This window comes from Gobius niger, assembly GCF_951799975.1.
Source record: "Gobius niger genome assembly, chromosome: 11".
Classification (NCBI taxonomy): domain Eukaryota; kingdom Metazoa; phylum Chordata; class Actinopteri; order Gobiiformes; family Gobiidae; genus Gobius; species Gobius niger.
The window spans coordinates 18,882,900-18,907,655 of record NC_136862.1 but is presented as its reverse complement, the minus strand read 5'-3'; the positions used below and the strand labels follow the sequence as shown (position 1 = coordinate 18,907,655).

General features: G+C 40.5%; 2 protein-coding genes across 3 annotated transcripts; both read right to left on the bottom strand.

Annotated features, from left to right (window-relative positions):
* Positions 1-88: 88 nt before the first annotated feature.
* Positions 89-3,572, bottom strand: LOC306970452 (uncharacterized protein). Its single transcript, XM_079566432.1, has 6 exons — positions 3,461-3,572; positions 3,211-3,307; positions 2,797-2,950; positions 1,896-1,969; positions 226-453; positions 89-140 (listed from the first exon to the last, which is right to left on the bottom strand). The coding sequence occupies exons 1-6, from the start codon at positions 3,499-3,501 to the stop codon at positions 96-98; spliced, it is 639 nt and encodes a 212-aa protein (XP_079422558.1). The 5' UTR covers positions 3,502-3,572; the 3' UTR covers positions 89-95.
* A 6,549-nt stretch (positions 3,573-10,121) lies between these two features.
* Positions 10,122-15,120, bottom strand: LOC306970903 (uncharacterized protein). Of its 2 annotated transcripts, none has more exons than XM_079566981.1 (2): positions 13,906-14,279; positions 10,122-13,331 (listed from the first exon to the last, which is right to left on the bottom strand). In XM_079566981.1, the coding sequence occupies exon 2, from the start codon at positions 13,300-13,302 to the stop codon at positions 11,458-11,460; it is 1,845 nt and encodes a 614-aa protein (XP_079423107.1). In that variant the 5' UTR covers positions 13,303-13,331; positions 13,906-14,279; the 3' UTR covers positions 10,122-11,457. The 2 variants fall into 2 exon arrangements, with proteins under 2 accessions (XP_079423107.1, XP_079423106.1); XM_079566980.1 differs by lacking the exon at positions 13,906-14,279 and adding an exon at positions 14,917-15,120 and having other exon boundaries at positions 10,123-13,331.
* Between the last annotated feature and the right edge of the window lie 9,636 nt (positions 15,121-24,756).

The window sequence follows — 24,756 nt, the reverse complement described above, 5'->3', positions numbered from 1 at the left end:
ATGCACTGACTGAATGGGAAAAACAACATACAAGTAGCCTAATGTTCCTATAAAATAATAGAGAACGGCATTACATTTTGAAATTTGAGTATTGTTTATTTCTTTGCAGCCCTCAGCTCTTCAAATAGCAGACACTTGGCCTGTGCAGGGGAAAGACATCAGTCTGTAAGCACACTCCTCACAGCACGGTGATATGATTCTAGATTTATGTGTAAGTATGCCAACCTCGTGCCAGCGTAAAGTGTCTGCTGGGAGCCCCAAATGGCAGTGTGGGCAGATGTGAGTGGTATTGGGCATTTCCTGATTCCTCTGTCCCCAGCACGGTCCCTCGCTGTCCCACAGAGGGTGCCCTGGTGCGTGGGACGACCAGGCGACTCCGAAGTGTGGCCTGGGGTCCGTCTGGTACGTCACACGTTGTTGACCGCTAGAGGGCACTGCGGTTGAGGAATCTTCCTGCACACAATCAGGAAAGATGAGTTGCGCACATAAGTTATGCATCACTGTATTGAAGTGAGTCTGGCTGCAAAACGTCACAGTCTAAGTGCAGAACGCCCTCCACAGTCCTCAAACATTCAAACCCACGGGCCCAAAACAGTACCGACTACACTATAGTTGTTTTGCCCGCTAAAACAAATGTATTACTCATCTGAAATCAATCAGTGGTGTATTACATATAAAACCGAAAAATCCAGCTAGAACAGTAATTGCAGGTGGTTCAAAAACATGAATAGTTAATGCTTAACAAAGGTGCAGGTCCAGTGGATAAAAGCAAGGCAGACTAGAATAATTATCAACATCTGAAATGGTCGATGTGGGTAAAATGACAAAGAGCAGGACAGAAATAAAACAGAGAGGTTGGGTCAGATAGGGCGAGCAACTTTTAAGAGTATTTCTGTAACAATTTATATTAAGTAGTGCTCATTAACTGTTAATAATGCATTAATATGCATTAGTAATATACATGTTTTATAAGCAATTTAGACTATTTATAGATGTTAAAAGGCAGTGAAAGCAGCTCATTAATATCTTTGATAAGCAGCTTATTAATACCTGTAACAAGCTGCTTATTAAAAGTATTCATGTATTAATAAGCTGCTTATTAATTTGGGCCTAACTCCAATGTGTGCAACTTGAGGTGCCTTGACTTGACCCCATGACCGTTTGAATTGGACTTACTTAGGACTTGGACCTTCACGACATGGACTTGACTCGAGACTTGCATTTAGTGATTTACTCCCACCTCAAGTAGCCTCAGGATTTTTCTGCTTTGTTCAGTTTGCTCAGTACTTTGCAGAGGAAGGTTATAAGCAAGTTTATCAAGACAGGTGCTCAATAGTGAGTGCAAGCTGAAAAATAAAATATGCTACTTGAAATATCCTGTATTACAGAATTAGGGGCCCAAATCTGATATGTAAATGAGAGAATGCTGTGACTAATAAATGCAGGAATAACTTTGATGCTGATCCACTTTTGCACATACATTTTGCGAGCACACCTGAATGTATTAGGCAAAACGAATCAATGAGAAAGAAAAGCTCATCTAAATTGAAAGAGAAATGTATAAATTCTTATGAAATACTATACATCAATATTTTAAATACAAATATTAAACTAACATCTAGTTGGCAACATTTTTTTTTTTTTTTTTTAATGAAATTTTACACTGGAAATAATAAATCACTATTGCAACCACCAGCCGGAGTATGCCATTACAGTGCATTAAAATTGCAAGAAAAGAATAGAGTCATGAAATTCCATCTGCTGTGTCTCTTCACATCACAGACCTCAGTCTGTGGCTACTCAAGATCTTATTACATTACAGCTTATTATAAGTATTAGAAATCATTCATATGCTTGTCTCTTTTGAACAAAACAAACAGTTATCTGTCTGATACCTGTTTGGGAATCTCCGGACGATACTGTGAGTCCAGGGAGCGCAGGCAGTACCAGCAGGGCTCTGGAGGATGGCCTGTGCAAAACATAAATGTTTATATTAATTTAATTTCACCATTGTGAGATCAATAAAGGCTTATCTTATCTCTCATCTTATCTTAAGCTGATGCTATTGTGGTTGTTGGTGACATTGATGTGCAAAATTCAGATTGATTTCACTTTATCTAATATACCCTTTCCATTGCTATGATAAAACAGTCAAAGCTAATGTTTGTAGCAAGCGCTCTAAATCTAAACTGCAACTACGCAGAACTGAACATGCCATTTCTCATTTGAAAGCAAAGTACAGACAGAATGAATTAGGACTTGGTCAGGGACAGATGCAGGAATTGCGGAGGTAGGAGTGAGTCCTTTATTGTTCATCTCCAAACTGGATTTAGCCAGAAGTTCTGGCAACCCTAAGTGCGGGGCTCATTGTGCTCTGATTGGATAATTGTCTTAAGAACCAAAACAAATAAAATGCAAGCAACTTTTACATCATGTATAGGCTACATTGTTTTTGTAATTGTGAAAAAACAACAACATGACAGTGGTTATCAGTAAAAAAAAATACGACTATTTCATTTTAGCAAATAGCTTTTCTCCACATTAACAGACACTTAACGCTGCATCAGTCATTCACACCATACTCGGTGGTGGTAAGCTACTAATGTAGCCACAGCTGCCGTGGGGCAGACTGACTTCTACCTGCACCTCCGAGCACCACTAACCAGTCACTCTCTCATACCTCAGTTCGTATCGTTACCTAATATCTGGGGACACAGATAGGACATATTTATGAAATATTTAGAAAAATTAAATGTACAGACTTGATAAAGTAAGATAAGAAGCAGGTGAATTTACCCTCACTTTGGGGTGTGAGTTCCTTGGTCTCATCTGGGGGTGTCACATGGTCCTCTGCAGGGGGGTCAGAAGGTGGGGGACCTTCACTGTCCTGTGAGTTTGTGATCTCCTGCTGCGTTGTATCACTGACACACTGTTCTTCATCTGGCACATCCTGAACAAAGGGCATCCACAAAGCTTGAGCTAAAAGAAAGTCAACTAGTCATCAATTCTTATCTCAGTTAATCGACTACTTGAATATTTCAATTGCACCTTTGGGCTGAAGCATAATTTATCTCACTTTAGTGCAAATGTACTCTTGATTCTTGGTTCTTGTTTAGGTGAGTGTTATATTAATATTCGTCAATTAAAACAAATAATTATAATCTTCAACACAAATGATTATGCCTTTTGGGTAAGTTGAGTTGTAACTACCTCTTCACTAATAACTGTACTTTGTGGATCAAGATCAACTTCCTTTTCAGGGTTGTCGGTCTCTTTACAGGTGCTCTCCGCCTCCGGCTGGTCCTCACTAAAGTTGAAGCACATACAAAATTAGTAAAACATGCCCTCTTAAGTGCCTGAGTAGAAGGTTATCAACCAATAGGTCTACAGCTGATTAGGCAGCCAAGCCTCTACTGTTACATGAGTGTACATAAACATCTCTCTGCTCTCCTTGTCTTACCTTTGGCTGTTTTCTGCTGGTGCCACCCTTTCTTCCTCCATGCCCGCTCATGTATCCCCCTCCAAGACTGCTTCTCTTTGATAAATTTCCTCTAATCTCAATTGCTTTCTTGGACTATGCCTCTCTTAAAGCTTACTGTTTGTCCTGTTTGGACAGACCTTGGCAGATAGCTCGGGACCGCCCCCCCTCGGAGTGTGTGTGAAACGGAAACTCCAGTCTTCAATATTTGATGTGTCTGAATAGCTCACAAGCAGGTTTCTGTAAAGAGTAATCAGGTGAGGGCTCTAATGGGCTTTGACATAGGCAGCACCCCCAAAGAGAAACATAGACCTTTTAGTAGCAACAATAGGATACGATGATTGAAAATGTTCAGGTTACTTGGGGATAACATAAAATAATACTGATTTAATCTGTTTGGTTCTGCACAGACCTGGTTAAGAACAAGATTAGCCCTTTATTTTGATCCTTATATTTACTAAATGCATTAGTTAGCCATTTTAGTGAGTTGATTTGGTCAGGAGTGTCCCAAAAATATTTCTTTGCGAGCCACGTATTTCAAAATATTGGCCTGTGAAATTGATTGGGACTAGCCTATCAGATGCTGTTTAATCTTAGCATAAAAAAGTCTAATTTACCAGCTTCTTTTGTTTCAGATACAGTTAATATTCCAAATATTGAGCATCCACCACGTGAAGTTGAACTGTGGTCCTTCTTGTCACTGTATGATTTGTCCAATTTGGCCCCGACACCATAGTTTGGACACAGTTGCCATTTTAGATCTGTACATTGTTATTATTAGCCGAATAGTAGTAGTAGTAGTTATAGTAATAGTAGTTGTAGTCGTAGTTTATATTCATTGTGAATGATATTAGAATTTCGTCTCTATTAGATGCAATTAATAAAACCTTCTTTTACAATAGATTTAAAAACATTTTTATAATCAAACTTGTTTTATAAGATTTTTTTGAAATTCCAATGCCAAATGAAAACAAATTATATAGCTACTAGATCATTTAAAAAAAAAAGTTCTGGATAAACTAGTTGTAATTTGTCATTTCTACCAGCAGAGGGCCGTCGACCCCCACGTTTCCGTCTCGTGGCATATTACGTATAGACCTATTTAAAACCGTATTTTACCGTTCTTTAATGTAGAATTTTCTTTTCTTTGTGCAATGAAACAAAATGTAAACTCGATGACTTCCAAGCTTACCTTTCTGTGTTTCACAGGCTTGTTGATGCAAAACACCAAGAAAAGAAAGGCGCCCGAACTGAAGGTAAAGTGACTACGCAAACTCCACCACCTCACCTTTTATCACAAGGTATAACTAGTTCACACTACTTAGTTCGATTGTTATTACAGCGCCTTCTGTTCTCTGCAGCACACACTGTTGTTTTACAGGAGGGATAAGCAGCTTTCTGCCAATCACCTCTTAAAAAATAGCCTACTGGATAATAATACGTACTAGAATAGAGGAGAATAAAGGGTCTAGAAATTATATTAGATATTATCCCAATGTAGTTAATGATAGTCTTTGTGTTGTTAATCTGAATATAAGAGGGAAGTAGAAAGCCTAACCATATGAAGGCCTACTCATGTAAAAACACTGCTATTTCAAATGATGCATTATTTATAAACTAAATAGGCCTAAGACTCAGTTCACTCACTGTAGCAAATAGACACTTGAGTTGCTGTCATTCGCTGACATGTGCGTGACCAGCACTTTTCCCGTGCAGCAAGAAGGTCCCAGGTTCGATTCCCGAACCATGCTCATACAGGGCCTTTCTGTGTATAGTTTGCATTTTGGTCCTGTATCTGGGTAGAGTTCCACTAGGCATTCAAGTTCTCCCATCAACCCCAAACAATGACCTTAACCTTAAAGTGCGTGTGCCCTGATCAGACCTGGCTCAAGAGGGGGAGACGAGTCCCTTGGCCCTACACTGTGGTGGCCTTCTGCTCCTGACATGTTTCCCCAGCTGCATATAAAGATTGATCAAATGCTGAGGACAGATTTCCTGCCAAGTACCTCAACTAAACTTACCAAACCACTAATAGCTCCAGAAAAGAGTAAAAATATATAGATAGGTGATTATTCCTTAGATAACCTGTTTTTCACATGTTAGTATGTTCCTGAAACCACATTGAGGGTATTTACCGGTCAGTGAAGTGCACGCCTTCCTGTAAATGTGTGGCAGGTACAGACTAATTTCAGTGTTTTTTTTTTTTTCTCCTCCTTGTATGTGTGTGTGTTTGTGGGAGGAGGCAGCCGGGAACATAAGTGCCGATGACTCACCAGTCTTTTGTGACAGTGGCGCAGAGAGAGTGCTTTTCACCCATTCCTCTCCCTTGGGGCTTGCATACAAAACAAGACGTGGAGAGCGAAGGGAAGAAAGAAAGGAAAAATGGCCGGACGATTAGGTGTTAGGGAGCATTAAAAGGTACTGGGGAGGGGTACGGATAATTTAGGGAATAAAAGAGGTAGGAGATGGGAGAAGGGGGGTAAAATGGAGGAGCAGCAGATGAAAGCAGAGAGCCAAATGACTGGGGGAGAGTGTAAACAAAGGGTGCTGTTTCAGAGGGGTCCCCAGTGCAGCCCTGTCCTAATGGGACTTCTGAAAGCCTGCTTCATTTTCAAGAACATGCCCTGAAAAAGGCCGCCCACTACAATCAGAGGTTGGCTGCCAATGTCGTGTTATGAAAGAGAATTCAAAAGGCAGTTTATTTAGTAGTTCAAACACATTTGCATTTACATAGTGAAGTAGACACTGACTGTGTTGGGGGGGGGGGGGACCATATGACGATACAGACTAATTGCCAAGGGTTTTGTGTTTTAACTTTCAGCTCCATTGATTTGTAATATTTATAGTGCCCACCTTGAATAATGATTTGAAAACAGATATATACAACATGTTATTGCGGTCATGTGGCCTGACTTACAGTATATGGATAAATGAACTGAACCTGTGGCTTATGAGGTGTGTCGACATGGACACAAAAAGCAAGCATGGCATTCATTGTTGTGTCATGTCTATGTTGTTGGGCACATTGTGAAGGAAATGCATCTGAAATGGGCTATATTTTTTCCTCCACAGTTCACTCAAAGCACTCCTCCATCAAGGAAAAAAGATCTTCAATGTCTACTGCCCTGGTAATCTAAAATAAACTATTTATAATAACCTATGTTTTCATTATTTAACATCAGAGACTAAAAATGCGGTTTGACGGTATAAAAACACAATATTACATTCTTCTAAAATAGTTTGACATTTTCTGACTTGAAAACAATGGCTGTCTAAAAGCTGTTGCCATGGCGCCTAATAAGACCTCTTTGGTTATATCAGCCGAAGTTATTTCACAAATATGTTTTTTAGAGTCCTGTTATTTTTCATGCTATTTTGGTTAATGCAACTGTGGTATTTGGATTTTTAAAAAGGTTGTCCCAAATCCTGGCAGCTGTGGGGGAAAAACATGATCATTATTTTTAATCAGATTTTAAAGGTCTACATCTAAATGAATCTCATATTAAACCACTGACATTTCTGCATATGTTTTTTCCTGGGCCATTACGGATGAATTGCTGCGCTGTCAGAGTCTTTTGTGGCAAACGCTGGATCTATACCAATTTCTGCGCCTCAGGATTGGAGTCCTATTTTTTTTTGGCTGTTTTCAAATGTATTTTAACTATAGTACACCCACATGGCAAAACATGAAGTAGTGCTATGAAAGGCTTATGGGATCCAGAGCCTTTTTCCTGAGAATACAATCCATTGTGTCAAGTGTAAAATGTTATATGTTTTATGGACATTTGTCTGTGTTTTATTATCCGTTTCCCCTTAACATGATTCTCTACAGGCCTTTAGTCATTTATGAGAAGATTTCATTCAAGATCAGACATGCCTTAATGTCTCTCTGGGAAAATGTAGTCCCTTCCTATGACACCACTGGGACAATTCAGGAGCAGTGGCCACGGGCAACTTGTCACCAAGGTTTGGTAAGAACTACCTATAGCTGGAGGCTTTATCCCAGGTTGATGGCTGAAACCGGAGCGCCTGGAGTAAACCCACCTGGCACAAAGACAATATGCAAACTCCACACAGAAGGACCTCACCTGACCTGGGATTCAAACATGGGATCATCTTGCTTTGAGGGGACAGTGCCAGCCACTCAGTCACCAATGCCCTCAAAGTGGCCAAATATCTGCCTGTCTGTTTTAGGTTCATTATCTATGCCCACTTTAATAAAGTGAGTGACGTCAAATCTAGTTGAGTCAGACAACGTCCCCAATGCGTCACAAACCCCTAATTTTCTTTGAGACCATGTGACACAGTTAATGTTGTTGGACTTTTCTCATCTCCTGTCGCCTCCTACTCTGCCTACAGCTCATTTGTGACTATCTTTCTAAAACACAAACCATGCCTATGCCCAAAATACGTGATGAGTGTTGCCAAAGCCGGATGAGGTTAGAGGTATCTTCAGTATTCATGCCCATTTTAGCTTACCCCCTCTAAATCTCACCGCTGTATATGGCTCATATGGCCCAGATATTCGCAATGTGCTGTAATGCAATGGCAATAAGCCAACTGCAAAGATCTACTGAAATTAGATGTTTTATTCATCACTCAACTGCAACTATAATTGTCCAATACCTTGCTGGAGCTTTTAAATTGGGCTCAAAATGACTGAGATAATAATGTGACTTAGTCACACTTTTTGTCGTGACCATGAGCATAGTCGTGTATAGCTTCAGTTTCCTCTACAAAGGTGGTCAATTGGCACTCTTCTCTCATTCAGGGCGCACCACAGTGAATCATCTGCCTCCATTTAACAAAGTTTTCTACATCAGCTTATCTTGCAGCAACTTTATATCCTTTTTCATTACATCCAGAAATATACTCTCTTCCTCTATACTGCCTGTTTGACAGCTCAGAGCACGGCGCCATCTTACTAATATTCTTTACTTCTATTCATGTCAAACTTCTAAAAATGACTGCTTTTAACAGCTCTCATCCCTGTGCCCCTGCTAAAGGGACCAGTATTGGTAACTGATTAAATAAAAAATATTAATGTATTTTAATGTGTCCATATCCAAAATCATGCAGGGGAAGTATTCATTTCACTTTATCAGCTTTAGGTGATTATCTGTGGTCATTAGCAGCTTTCCAGCAATCTTGTTCTATGCTTCTTTCTGCATAAAAACTGCAGTACCCAATACAACATCAGACACAAGTTTTTTTTTTCCTTTAGCTTCAGCCATGAGTATATCTGTTTTGTATGTCTTTGCCAGATGCCCTGCCATAACTATCACTTTTAGCGGCGGAAGATGTGTGTGAAGTGTCACAAAAATCTACAGTGGACCTGAGAGTGATCCCCAAGCCTCCGGCCAGAGAGCAACTCACTCATGCCAGTCTATTAATGTGAGTCATATTACACTGTGAACACTGTCCACAAGAAACCTCTCAGCAGTTTGAGCTTGTCTGTTCAATTGGACTCCACTCATAAACCTGTTGTTAACACTCTGTGAACTTCTGACACTGATTACCACGCTATGCACTGACCTAGTCATCTACCCATCACTAATTTGACTTTTCTCATGTGTTAAAAGACTTGAACTTCTTGCATTATACATCACATACCTGTAATGAGTTTTTCAGTGCATATTTAATCCATCTGGTGCACTTCTCTCTTTAGTGGCCGTAATGTTATGCTTGATTGTTGTATGTCACATCTGCAAACATACTTTGCATAAAAGAGTCTTCATTCTTCTTCCCTTTTCCCAGCATGCAGCAGCCAAACTGGCCAGAGTCCAGTGACCAGTAGTGTTGTTTTCACAACTAATAATTAAATCCTTGCTTCTGCCGTCTCAACAAATAAGCCTCACGAGAAAATAAAGACTGCAATTAACAATGACTCTAAATTCATAACATGGTGTCTGGAATTGGCGAACAAGTTGAGATAAAGCATGAATCAACTCAGTTGCCTTGAAATACTAAATGCTAAGAAAAATACACTTTTAGATGTAAAATTATTATCATTAAATATCTTCATATGAATATTATTACATAATGTTCCAGTATGCACCACTAAAGTTTATGATTTTATTATTTTAATTTAGCTACTTTTATTTGTAATTCAGTATTTTTTCAGCCATGTAGCAACAATTAAGTACATATTTTTTGCAATGTTTTGGGGTTTTCTTTGTGTGTTTTTTCCCCACCAAGCATCACACGCCAGCATCATATAGTAGGAGGTTGATATGTCCAACACTAATCGAGTATCAAACACGTTTTTCCTCTGCTATTGTTTGGCTTGAGGCTCCTGCAAATGTGTCTCAATCATTATGTTGAATGCCAGCAGTTAACTGACTATACAGCAGTGTGGTCCTGCGCAGTGTACAGATGGATGACTCATCGGGCAATCATGTGACTCATCAATCACTGCAGTTCCCCTCCCTCCTCGCTCCTTTCACTGTTCCTCCCCTTTTCATTTCCAATCTTGTTTTTCACACATTCTCCATTGATTTTTCTGGCACATAATGAACCAGTATAGATTCGTATCATATGCTGCGTGCACACGTCTTCATAGATTACACACGTGCCATCGACTGAAAGTTTTTCTGCAGTAAAACATAGCACTCCTTAAGAAGCCATTAAAAAACTGAACTTTAATAAAATAATTGCTTTTATTTTTTATCATATAGCAAAACTAGTAATCATCATGCTGTTATTTACACATTGCACGGGCATATTTATTTCACACTGTACATGTTACAATGCTAAAGGTGACATCAACAACAACACTCTCCTTTCACAAGACAGATGGCTTCACTGCGGACACAGTGGCCCTCTTCCTTTAGTTTTTTTTTTTTTTTTTTTTTTAAATCACAGTCTATTCAGAGAAAACCATCATCTTGATTTCTCCACACTGTTTGATTTTTTCACTTTTTTTGTTCTTTTCTTTTTTTTCTTTTTTTCAGTTGCAGGTAAAAAGACGTGCATTTAACGGTTTAAGCGCAATCCCTGACTCCCGGCCTGAAACCTTTAGGTGAGTTTAAAAAAAGATCTAAATTCTTGTAGCCTCCCGGTGAATATCTGCTTGTAATAGGCTGCAAAACAGATACAGAAAGCTGACTTCAAGAATTTACGTAAATAATAACTTCAATGCATTTAAAGTGAGGCATTCAATGTAGATGAGGTAAAATATTAGTTGTGAATATGGACCCCCTTTGGTGATGATGCGATGATTTCCTTTATGGTGCATCATACTGTCTGTGTGGGTCCCATTATGAATAAAAACCCTTAGTCCACCAGGTTGGAAGTGTTTAGTGTTAAGTTTGTGCTTTTGGAGTCCACAGGGTTTTTACATCAGGACCAATGAAAATATAACATGCATTATGATAATTCCCTTATAGAACTATGGTGCTTGTAAGGCAAAATTCATCTGGAGTTTGAAAAATGTGTGTATTTGGCACCTTGTAAATTGTTGTGACCAATCAGCAATAAGAAAGGCAACATCACATTGTCAAATACAACAAAACATACTGTCAACACAGCAGTTTTCTCCAATAATACATCTGTGTAGCTATAATAAGTCTAATTAATTTGATTGTGACATACACAAAGTGAACAAATGCTATAAATACGCTGTTTGTTGTAAACATGGTTCTCTTACAATGGGCACAACTGCATTTGAATGCTCACAAAAGTGAAGTGTGTCTTGTAGAAAACTCTGAGATATGTAAGAGCATCAGAGTTCAACCTGAATGAAGACAGACATACTCTCGGTATGTGCTGTTTCAGATGTAAACTGAGCAAGAGGCTGAACATGGTTATAGGGAGCTCAAACTCCTCCCTCTTGACCAAAGAAATAACTCAAATACAGTGATACAATATAAACCAAACTTTTCATCTCAGGACCTTTAAACGTCATTTAAGCTCACAATCTTTGAGTCTTTCTGCACTCAATGACTCTGTTCTGGTCTAAAACAAAGTCTATAGGTCTTTCAATACATTCTGCGTTTCATATAGATCCTCTCAATAAAGTTCTCCAGCTCCTCCTCACTGTCCAGTTGGGGCACCAGCCCATCTTCCTCATAGTCATCTCCCGGAGTGACCGGTGGGTAAAATGGGGGCCGCCGGCCTCTTCGAGGCTGACTGATAGGTTTGGGGGCAGGGAGGGATTGGTATGTCCGTGGGTGAGGCAGGATATAGTTAGAGATATAGGGGGTGATGGGCAGACGAGGAGCAGGCTGCTGCCTCCAGCCTTGTCCTCTATTTTTACCCCCTGCCCAGTTTTTTCTCCTGGGAGGCTGGAGGTCCAGCTCCTGGGGGCCAAAGAGCTGGTCTCTTGGGGGAGGTGGTTTGCCATAATATGGGGATTTGGGATATGGAAAGTAGACTGGGTAGTATGCACGATATGGCTTCTGGTAGTATGGATAAGAAGGAAATGCTAAAAACTGTTTTTGTGGTTTGTACCAGTAGTCAATCTGCTTCTGAGGTTTGTACCAATAGTCCTGTTTGTAAGACTTTACTTTGTCCTTGTGCCACTTTTTGTTGGATTTGTTGTACTTTTGTTTCTTGGGGTTTTTTGAGGCAGTGTAGTGGTAGATAGGTGGAGCAGCCAGAGGTGGAGGTACCAGGGGGCGGAAGCGAGGAATGTTAGGATTTGAGTTGACTGGCTGCTGCTGTAGCTCTTTCCGTTTCTTCTTTTTCTCTTCGACATCACTAATAATCTCAATAACATCATCTGCAGGCAGGTGAAGTTTGCTGCTGATCTCGATGAGCCGATCAATCATCTGCTGGTCCATATCATCCTCGTCCTGGACAATCTCCTCTGAGCGTTTGTCCTCAGCAGCGTTTCCCATGCTGCTTTTCTGCCGGGGCTTCATGTAAGCTTGCTGCTGCTTGCGACCCATATACTGCAGCAGCATGTCTGAGGCGATGTCAGCAAGCCTCTGCTCCTCCTCACGGGCACGCTCTGCCTCCTCCTGCTGACGAAGCACCTCCTGTTTCTCAGCTTGTGCCCGAGCCTCCTCCTCAATCCGGGACAGACTCTCTTCCTCCTCCTCCACCTCCTCCAGCTCCTCACCCTCATCCTCAAAGTCATCCATGAAGTTGCCACCTTTGACAGGACGGTTGCGGTCACTGTTCTCCTCCCAGTGGAGCTTTTTCCCTGCACGTGCTAACTGTGTATTGTACGCTTTATAGCCCTTAAGTGGAGGCAGGATCTCATTGTCTTGGAGACCCAAGTCAATGTTTTGGAAGTAGCCTCTTGTTTTGCGTTGCAGTAAGGGATCATCATTGTCTCCTTGAGAGATATAACTTTCAAGTTGGTTTTCCTCCTGCCTCTGGTTCACACTATCACCCACATCCTCCTCTTCTGTCTTCTGCTTTAAGTCATCACCCTGAGCAGCTGTCAGAGGCCCTACAATTAGCTGTTCAGTCTTATCAACCCCTCCCCTCTCCTCCTTAGGCTGCTCAGCCCTGGGCTCTCGTGGAGAAGCCTCTGGTCTCCTTATCTCACCAGCCTCAGAGTCATCCAGCGAGGGCAGCTCTTGCCCCCCTCCTCTCCAGTCTCTGTCCCCACGACTGGGGTGGTCCAGGGCCTCCAGGAGTGCAGCCAGCACATCATCAGTCACTTTATCTGAGCCTGGATGCTCACCCCGGTCCTGGGACGTATTGATGGGGGAGATGGGAGGCGATAGAGTGTGATCTTGGCTGTCCTCCACCCCTCCCTCCAGCCCCTCGCCCCTTACAGGGGCGGCGTCGGCCAGCTGCAGAGCAAAAGTGAGCAGGACCAATAGGACAAGGCGGGCTGAAGAAGAGCCGTGATGACAGGTCATGACCATGCAGAACCAGCAGGAGGGAGACTAAGCACCTGGGCACAAGCAGACAACATGGAGACAGTGAGACACATTGCATCAGAAAATAATGTGAGCATTTTTTGTTAAAAAAAAAAAAAAAAAGGAAAAAAAATGTGTCAAATAAAAAACATGTAGAGCGTTTGTGTTCGGTATTAACAAGATTTATTTCTTAATTAAGGACAAACCCATTTTAAGGATTTCTGATTGCCTATTAAGCTTCTTTTTGCCCGTCCTTTTTTTTACAAAAAAAAAAACTAAGCAGGCCTATTATTTATTAGCTAGTTTCATCATCATGTACCCTAAACAATGATTCCGATAGGCCTAATTATCACGCCTCCTTTATTTTAGATCGCACGCTGCATTTACGTCCCACTTAGCGCAAAAAAAAAAAAGAAGAAAAATCTAAATGAATTGCCCCTTTGTTCAACCTGATGTCGTTGCTTGTCACTAAAATATAAACATACCGAAATTTAAAAAAATGTGTAGGCCTATATCGCACCAAATGCAAAGAAGAAGAAAAACACGCAAATACTCGCCACGTTTCACCGGACAAATCAAACCTTCTTTCAACCAATTTAAATGTCTCACCTCCTCCATCGGCCCAATCCAACAAGAAAGCGCATTTGCTCCATTTTAAACCGTCTGCTCTTTACAAAACATTACAGACGTCTATAAAGCAAACTAATCTGTGTTTTTGGATGCAGCCTACATCAGCGTATTCCCAATGCTAAATTCCCAAAGGCGACGACAGGACACTGGCGCGGACACGACGCAGCGCAAGGAAGTCATGCGTAAAGCTTGTCGCGGGGGTTTAACCCTACGGCTCCTGAGTGGGGAGCCTGAACTAGAGACAAAATCATGACACAATTTCACCCCAAACAAAAATAATAATAAAAAAATCCTCCATCTCGTTTAACCAGCAGTCCTCGCGTCGTGCGCTCTGCGTTGTGACAGTGGAGGAATGCAGACGTGCTCAGCGCCAGTCCGTTACTAAATAGACAATGTGGCCATCGTTTGGTTCACACTACTCACACTTAGAAATTACGCTAATTGTTTAAATTAACGCCTGTTGATTGTTTTGTGACTTATTGTGTTTCGATGAAAGATGAACGCTGTTGTTCCCAGGTTGCCTTTAGCAGATGCGCAAAGAAGGGAATTAAACGTTTTTTTGTTTTGTTTTTTAAATATATGTATATATATATACATATAAACGTTTTTTTTTCTTCCTCAATACTGACTATATAATTACTTTCCGGGGTCCAAGAACAGTTTTTCTTTTCTTTTCTTTTCTAGCATATTTTCACAATTCAATTAATTGAATTAATTAACTTGCATTTTTATTAATGGGGTTCAAGTACAAAGTAAAGCATCACCACAACCAAAATATTCTTCAAAAATACGGTGCAAGGAACAAAATAAACATTAATATTCACTTCTTCTTCCCAGTCGCACTGTTGCACAAAGCCTGTCTTTATTAAGAGTTCACATTTCGAGAAGTCTTCTCCCAGAGCATGCAGATCGTTCCGTTTGTAACCCAAACTTAAAATCCTGTTATTTAAGTGAGTTTATGAATGGTGCAGGAAACGTGGATTCGCTTACCTGAAGTCCCACTGGGGTGGGCAAATGGTGAAAGTCTCAACTCGAGTAAAGCCAAGATTATTTCATGGAATCACCTGAGAGACTGTTCCTTCTTCAGCTTGTGACAAACAAGAAGCAAACCTGTGCGTATTAAACCTTCTTGCGTGGCAGCCGGACTGGGTAAAATAGTACAATTGAAGTGAATGTTTTCAGCACCACGGCCAGCGCAACTTTATTGTATATACCCTCGGTAGAACCACGTGACCCCCCCACCGCCACCCCCTAGCTGCAGGCACTGCTGACGTCACGCCCATTGATAAGACTGTTGGTGTGGAGATGCACAGTGAGTCTAGGCTGGCCCCAGCTGATGAATGAACGGAAATGGCATGAATGAAATGGTGCTTTTCCTGAATGAAAAGAGAAAATTGTAGAGATAGAGCTGCAACATAGCCATTTTCCTTCTCTCGTATTAAAGGGTAGCATATGTCTTCCTATGTTCCCTCTTCCACTGCTCCTGCTTATTACACGTTTAGGAGCTGCAAAAGACAGAGTGACCCTGTTTGCAGGCTATGAATTAGGGTCATTTGATGACGTGCTCCAACAATCAGTGGCTACATCCACGGCCTCAGACAGATAAGTGGGATGCTCTCCAGCCTGCTCTCTCTTGTAGCCGCTTGTTACGGCTTTTGTGTGAGTTGGGCTCCGCTTCTTTGTAGCTGTGTTGACCAGCCAGGGGCCATCCAGGTAGCACCGATGGTCAGTGTCTGCTCTGTTTCCAGGAACAATTTCCCACCTGTTTCTTCTGGACACTGCTTATCTGTTGGTGACACATTGTCCTCTTAAAGGCCCCCCATCACCATTATCTGACACTTAACAGAGATACAGCTGATCATTGAAACACGAATCAATGCAAGTCCAGGACAATTCAGTCACTGATTTCTTTTTATTAACCTGTGCCAGAGCACTATGATTGTTCCTTCGACCCTCTAAGCACAAGACATGGACAAATCTGTATTTCTACCACAGCTAAAGCTTCCCAGTGTCACAAATTGTGTAATTTACTTGGAATTGGCGCAGCACAGAGAGTAATGTAATAACAATACATTTGCATTTCAGTATTGCTCTGATGTCCCATTTCCATCTTAAAGGTGAATTATGAAACTTGTTATGCCAAGAAAAACTTGATATTTGTGCATAGTTGATCTTTTAGATCTTCACTTTCCATCACAATCAAGGTGGGTTTAAGTTCTCTGGTGAGAGGGTCCGTCAGCAGTGAAAACCTACCAGAAACTCTAAAAACAATAGTTCCTGGAGCAGAGGCATCTGTGATGGAAAGGCGCCACACTTACCGCTCACACAGCCGCTGGGTCACTGGAAGTTCAGTTACGCACATACAGCATATTGAGGGGCTTTGTTTTTTCATAAAAAAGTTGCATAATGCACCTTTAAATAAACATTCACCCCAAAGACCAGTAAATGTTAAGGTGTGTGTGTGTGTGTGTGTGTGTGTGTGTGTGTGTGTGTGTGTGTGTGTGTGTGTGTGTGTGTGTGTGTGTGTGTGTGCGCGTGCGTGCGTGCGTGCGTGTGCATGTTGTTTTTTTAATTCCTTTTTTTCTCATCTGACATAAAAACAACTTCCACTGACAATCTGTTTTCCTCAAGGTCTTCTGTAATGGAGCATTTTGTGCATTATGGTTGAACATTTGGGCCCAAGGACAAATAAATATGCTGTGCTTTTGTTGTTGCCGTGTGGCAGTTCAACAAAGACCTAACCCTGACATTACTGCGCAATAATAGAGAAACAAGTTGATTCACAATGTTTAAGTCAAGTTCATTTACATACACTTTATACATCCCATGGCCTTGTGCACGACTATATTCCGCTTTCAGCCGTCATGTATTAATGTCTTGCTACAGCAACAAAGCTGTTCACAGTAGCTGTCTGCATGTGTCTCTTGTATAAATAATAACGCCTGCATCAGTACAAAATGTAGCATAAAAGGTTAATTACCCATAAGCTTTAGTCATCAGTGTTACAAAAGACAAAAGGCAATTATGACTAACCTATATCCAAGATGACTGTGAAAGTTCCTTTAATTATGCACAGAGGCCACACGCATGGTACAAAATAATATGAATAAAAATAAAATGAGAAAATTATTCTCAAGATTAACAGGGTTTTGTACTGGACACAGTGGACACATTTTTTCCTGTTTTGTGTATTTTTCTTGTACAACTCATGCATATATTTCCAAATAAACACATTTCCAAATCTGTTTATTCTTTAATGTGACTCATAAGCAAAGTCTAATGTGATTTCTGCTTCGATGATCGGGTTCCTCAGTGACACTTGTAAGAAGAGCTGTCAAGGAAAGTCAAAACATGGACCACATCAGTTCTGGGTCAAACAGAAACGTATGAATTAGTCTTTTACAGTTGATTCTGATTCCACTTCTTGATTAATGAAAGTTTGTTTTTTGATTCTGCCTGGTTGTGTGTGTACAAATTCAGCTGCAATTGAAGACAAGATATGTACAAAATGAAGTTGTAATTTGTCGCAATTGCTGGAGGCACCACACGACCTCCCTTTGATTAGATTATACGCCGCTGCTCTCTTTGCTGCAGAATGTGACGGTTGTTATCCCAGGCGACTGTGCAGTCGCATGTATGGGAGCAGAGTGATTGTGGTGCATTGAGAGAGGTACTATGTAAGCTGCAAGCCGCAGGGCAGATGCTGATATAACGGTCCGTCTGGCATTATCAACTGCCACTCAGCATTAGTTGGCCCCTTACCCTCACTTCATGTCCGCACCCCCGCTCTGACTCACGGACTACCGCCTGCTCGGCCACTAGATTAACACCGGTACACAGTGCCGCGTTTAATGGAAAACAAACTGGAGAACACAGCAATAGTTCACCCTCTGTGTCTTTTCTATACAAACACACTTTCCTTGCCTTTCCTCAGTAATGTGCATTAAACTCAACTGAACCTGGACACTGAAGGTTATATGGCTACAAATAGCTACAGCGTGCTTCCTGTTCAACTGTTAGGACAATGTTGTTAGGGCTGGGCAATAAAGCAAAAAAGATTATTTTTTACATTAAAATAAATAACTACAGCTTTTACTGTTATGATTCATAAACAAATAAATAAATAAAACCCAGCTAAAACAAAGGTTTACGTTTTCACTCCAGTATCATTTAACACACAAACATATTCCAGTGTGCACTTCCAAACACTAGACAAAGATGCTGTAATACTGCCAGAGGAGGCAGGTGACCTGATAATTAAACCTGACAATTATTGAAACTGACCAAATTGATATTGAGATTTGGATTAAGTTTTAATCAAATGCCCAGCCATATTGCTTGGATTTTTTTTTATTTTATTTTTTTTGCCTCTATTAGCAGACCTTATGTTTTGTGGCATTGTTATTTCAGCACAGTAAATGACTGTACTGTTACAATATAAAGCCTATTACAGTAATTAACCATTAGGGCTGTATAATATATTGCCTCTGCCTCTGTTTTCTGCTTACTTTTTACCAATTTTTTTATTTCAGTGAAACTCCCCAGAACAAAACTAGAACAGGCAACACTTCCATGCACAGAGCCTATTCCAGTCAGTTGTGCAATATTTTTTAAATATTGTGCAGCCCTAATTCATACCGTCATATAACTTAAATGAGCCTGCATGGATTTTTAGGGCAACTTATGGCAAACCGTATTTGACTTTCTGCTCAAATTGCTCAAGATGTTGTGACAATATGCGTATTGCCATTTTTATTCAATCCAATTCACCCCTACGCTTCAACACTATCTGTGTTTGAGTCCAGGTGAAATAATTGACATGACTAAAACAAGGGTGTAGAATAGATAGGCTTTGGGGAATTTGCTGGCTTCTGCTGACATATTGGCCACAATTATGGTAATGCACAGTGAGGGATCTTTCAGCGTAAGTGTACTAATGCAGTCCCCCTGCACAGAAACAGGGTCCCTACCATGAAGTGATAAAATAAAGCTCATGATTAACAGCAGCCTTTTCACCACCCACGCCACTTTGTCAGGGGAGGGAATAGGGAAGGACAAGTAATTGCACCATAAGGTTTCTACAATAGAATGCCTTTGCTTCTTGATGATGTGTGCAGGACCCAGGCGCCTACACACTGCAGCTTCCTCTCAAAAAGCCGTTTGAAAAGTTACAATTTGGCTTCTGTGCCGCTACATTAACTTACACACATTAATCATCTTTCCACATTTGCATTTTTGGCACATTGAGGCAGTCCACCTGATTCATAGACTTTTATAATATTCAAAAAACTCTTGGAATTGTTATATTAAATGGAGGAGTGGCACTGTTAGCACACTGTTAGCACACTGTTAGCACTGTTAGACTTTCCGTCTAACAAAACAGAGCATCTGCTCCACTGGGACGTCTGCTGTTGCAGTGCTCAAATCAGTGTTTTACGTTGAAGCAGCTGTACTTACACAGTCACTGGGGATGAGCAGCAATTTACAAATGTGATATTTACACTGGGGCACAATATCTACATTGTGTTTTATCAGCATGCAATCTTGGGCTTTGGGCTACCAGATCTGATCAGATTAAAACCTGCTATCAGCCTAGTACATGTGGCAACTATCGCACCTAAATAGGCAGCTCTCTCGGTACAGCTGCATTTTTTGCTTTTTTCTGCGAACTGCATTTGTGGTTTCTGTGCTCCACACTGTTTTACTAGATACTTTTGTATGTCTTTGCCCTGTTTTTGTGGGATTCGGTGGATTGTTTTACTGCAGAGAGCCCATAATGGTCCTGAATAAAGCAGCTTTTTAAAAGTAAACAGCTAGCTTATCAGCTAAACCCATTTGAGACTAACACATTTCTCCATCTGAAACACTGAAGAGGCACCAAGAGCCCAGCACACCTGCAGCACAGTGAAGGCGTCACAAGAGGAGCAACAGGAAACAAGGAAGGGACCAACGAGGAGGTATCCGGGCGAGACTCACAACTAAGCCACACATGCCTTCTATTGTCCTGGCTAATGGGCGTTTACTGAAGAATAAAACATTAACTGCTAAGCTCTTCCCAGAAGATGGTGAAAGACTGTTGTGGAGCGGAGGGAGCTGCACAGGAGTCGCCGCACCGGATCAGAGGAGACTGAAGGCAGCTAACCAGGTTTCCTTCAGGTGCAACGGCTCAGTCGCAGTGACTCAGGACTAACACCTGAACACTATTTTGTTGACACTTGACAAATAAAACACTTACTTACCTTCATTTTATAATAGTAACTGCTTTTTCACTTTTATACCCTTCCTTTATGGTCTAATTGTGATATTGACAGCACAATATTCAGGCGTTATCAGCCTGTCTTTAAATCTATACACTAAAATCTATATTATTTATATAAGTATGATCCTACACAGGTGCACACCATTCAACTCTTCAACCAAGAGTAATGTCTGTGTTCTCAAATCTATTTCTAGATATGTCATCTATAATAAGATAAACTCCTGTTTGATGCATTTGCTGTGTAAAGTAAAGCCTAAGCTGCAAACATCCTCGAACCACCAAATAAATGAAAAACCAAGATAGAAGTTATGGTGCGACCTTATCAGGAGATCTGCTTTATGAATGATGTTGCAAAATTATTCTTCTGCATTGTCTGCGGCTGCTGAGAATGATTTACCTCTTTGAATATTACCTGTAAAAGTGTGTACAGCAACCTATAGCAAAGCGCCAGTTTCAGTAACCGATGGCACTGGCGAGCCGACGTAGGCAATGAATTTGAGGTTGATGAGGCGACTCATATCAGAGAGCGGGATACTGGTGCTCGCCATCAATCTCCTCCCCTCTTCTCTGTCGACATTTGGCACATGCATCACCAAACACACAGCCAGTGGATCTAATGCACACAAACACAGGACCTTTGTCAGAGCCTGCACTGCATATTAAAGGTACAGACACAACGCAGTGACAGCTGATACATAACCATTTCCACATAACCAATAATGTATTGCAACGATGGTATGGTTGATTCTTAATGTCTTTTTATTGTGTCAATTACCACAAAGCGAGCCTTTAAAGGTAGGGTATGTTAGTTGTTGTTACTATTTAATAAACATAACCTTTTTATGTCTCCAGATATAAGGTAAAAATGCTTAAACCACATGTACACAGGCGGTGGGTGGAGTGTCTTGCCTCACAACGAGCCAAGCAGCCAATAAAGGTATATCTCAGTCAGATGGAAGAATTTTGTGGTTTGTTGCGGCTTCTTGTGTGACTTTTGTTAAATACTTATGATTGTGTTGTCATGTAGCAATATGTGATTTGAAGCGGACTTATTCCACATTTGGACTCTATAGTGCATTAGATGTCAGCAAAAGGAGTCGCATGGCTCTTGTTTCCACTTTTTACACAGTTTTAAGCTATTGTTCGTCTATGAACATTTACTAGTACCCACAAACAAGGCAGATTTCCATGGTAACAGTGAATTTATAACATTTCATTACAAACTCTATTGTGTAGCCCTATATAAGTGCTTTTGTTCTTATTTGAAGTCAGACAAAGGGTACATGCACAACGTAAATGACGTAAATATTAGACGTCAGAGCGATGTCTTTTTACTCTTTTCAATCAGCCCCCATTGTCTCATTATTGTTGACTCAATGTCCAGCTTATTTGTTGGGGACACATGTCTCTGCTCTTGCATAGCTTTTCAGAAATTAATCAGCTCCTAGAATAAAACAACATGGGAAGCACAAACCTACAACAACAACAATATTGAGCTGAGTTGAATGAACAGACTTCTTTTCAGTTGTTCTTTAATCGTCCAAGCTTTGCTGATTTTAATGACAATAACTTAGAGGATGTGCCTGTAAACTCCATCTGCAGCAGTTTATATGGACAGCCTGAATATTTTTCAATAATGGTTTGCCAGCTTTTGACTTTTTATGTGCAAAGATTTAATAGGATTTTCCCTCAAGTGTTTTGGCACATGGAGTTAATAATGAAATCAGAGATAGTTCTGGTGTGAACAGCTGCAGGGTCAATGAGACGAAAAACAAAATATGACCCACTTTTTGTTGATTTCAATGTACTGTACTTGAACATAGGCGCGAGCCATACCTCGTGGCAAACAAACAGAAGGAGAGATGAGTCCTCTAAAGCTCCTTGTTGAAATGAAACTGTTATCGGTTATCAGCGCACCACCCGACTGGAAGGGAAGTAATTTGAAAGCTGTTTGAAACGCGGTAATTTGCCGGTGTGACTCATCGCCAACACCTACAGCGACAAAACCTCTGATCCTCTAAAGCAAGAACAGAGTGGCAAACTCCAGTGTGCATGTGTGCCTATATGGGAGCTGCTGCCGCTGTTTGAGCTGCAAAGATAGGAAGCAACAGAAAGGCAGGTGCTTCCAACATATAATTACTTATCATACTTTTAAATGTGTTCTTTTGTAATGCTCATTTACTAACCATTCATTAGAGTAATTACTAAATTCAATGCTAAGATTGGGTTCTTTTACCCAGTAGGCGGTTGACAGGGCCTTTATGAGTTCCTACTGTCACCGTTGTCATTTTAGTTTTTTATTTATTGACAATTTTTGTTACATTCTACTCTTCAACTCTATATTTCAGTGTCAATGGTGATCAGTCAATTAGAAAACGTACGCTGAGAGTTCCCTTGTGTTTTCTATATGTTCCCAATATCCTGAAATATGACTTAGGCTGATGTGCGAAGAGGCTGATCACAATTGATCAAAGTGAAAAACATAGGAATTCTCCTCATAAATCTAATCGAATCTAATATTTTAGTCAGTAAAACAACCCAGTTGATGCTCGCCATCCCCTGCTGATGTGGTGCTCGTCTATACTCTTCGTCAGACTCATTTTGATCATTTCTGTGCACAAATAGTTGCATCCACTACAAATAATGTCTTGCCAATAGCTGGAATCTACAGTTGAACAATGTGACTAAAAATTAGGAACGCTTTACTTTGTATTTTTTCTTCTAACACATTCATCATGTTAAGAATCAAGATGTGAAAAGCCAATGCCTTTGAATTGCTGAAGATGTTGTGCTAAAAAAAAGTTGCAGGATAATAGGTGGTCATAAACGTTGCCCGAATGTTGTGGCTTTAAAGTGACAAATGGTGATATCAGACAGGAAAACAGCGACTTCTTGTTAATACAGTTTTGATTGACCTGATAATATCACAACAAAACAGGCTGCGCTGCCTTGAGGTGTCAGGACGATAGGTATTATCATGATTAATGCAAGGGTTACGACAAGCCAGCAATGTAATCAGGGTCTCACTTGTTAATCATTATCTGCCTCTGATTAGTTTTGGCTTCAGATTTAAAATAAGATATCAAGCATCATTGTGCGGAGCGAAGCCTCTGCAACGAAACTCACCCGCAGCATTGATCCATTTAAAAGAAAAAAAAGAAGGAAAAAAAAACGTCAATCAAATCTGCTGTGTTTTTAGTCGGTTGTTAGGCGCTGGGAGTGCTTTGATAATTACAAAAACAGCCGCTTGAGAGAAAGAAGTGGCACATTTGGAGTAGCTCGACTAACTAATGGCCCGTGACACGTACAGATGTTTTAGTTTTTTTTCCAAGATGTTTTCCATGGTTAAAAACACTAATCAAAGCACCTCAGCTGAAACCACATGGAGGATATTTTTTATGAGTACCGGAGAATGGCAAGACGCAGGGTGGTAGAACAAAGCAAATCCTGATAACAAAATCTATGACCAATCACAATTATCAGCATGGTGCTTTTTAATCAACAGGTCTACATCTAAATTTATATTAGTGAAAGTATTCAGTTTAAAGAAATAAAAAGAGAGGTCACAGAAGACAAATGAGTGGCACTGTCCAAAAGCTGAGTGTGTATACCCAGTCCTAACAAGAGGTTGCAGTAGTTTATTATCAGCAGAACTAAGACAAGTTACTTGGGTAGCTTTTCTGTTGGCTTCAAACCTCCTTTTCCGAGAAACACACAATTTTATGGAGAACCATTATGGCTCTCAACATTATTGATGTGACATTCTTCGCTTCCAATTGCAGCTTTTCTCTTGATTAGCTGTGACCAAGGAAATGGCTGGGCTAGTGCGTTGTTGCTGTGGCAGACATTGGGAAAAGCGCATGTATGACTCATAAAATTACTAATAGTGATGGCAAGTGAAATTAGCCATTGGAACATGCTAACAGAGAGGGAGCGCCGGTGACAAAGGGCTCATGAGAACAAATGACCGGACTAAGGTTAAGTCAATGAAAGAATATCTACGTTTGTAACATTTCTCTAAAAGTTAATCCAATAATGTCTATGTCTGTGAATAGGGTGATACACAACTACCCAGTGCATCACTTAATAGGTGTTCTAAAGCAGGGATCTCCAACTAACTACACAGGCTTTCTACATCTCTATATGCTTGATGAGTCACATTATAGACACATGCACTTTTTGTTCTGAACATGCTGACCACAATCAAGATAAATATAGTGAAGTATAAAGAGGAAAGTCAAGTCAATTTCAGTTGTTGATAATGGCTGCTAACTCTCCAGGGTGAATGTCACATACAAGTCACAGAGTTATAGAGTTCAGGAATGTGATTCCACATCGCTAAGCATCATGGGATTAGCAGCAAAGGCAAACTAATGCAGATTTTAAAAGGTTAAATACTGGAGTTATTGTTCACATTAAAACACTTGGACACAACAGTATATTAGATTCATTTACCAGTAGTTGCTAACGGAGTTGTTCTGCAGCTTTCTTCTCCACTTTCTTTTTTATACCGTTCTTAACTAATGTTAGTCTATAGAAAATGTATCCTAACAGCTGCAAATATGGCCGAT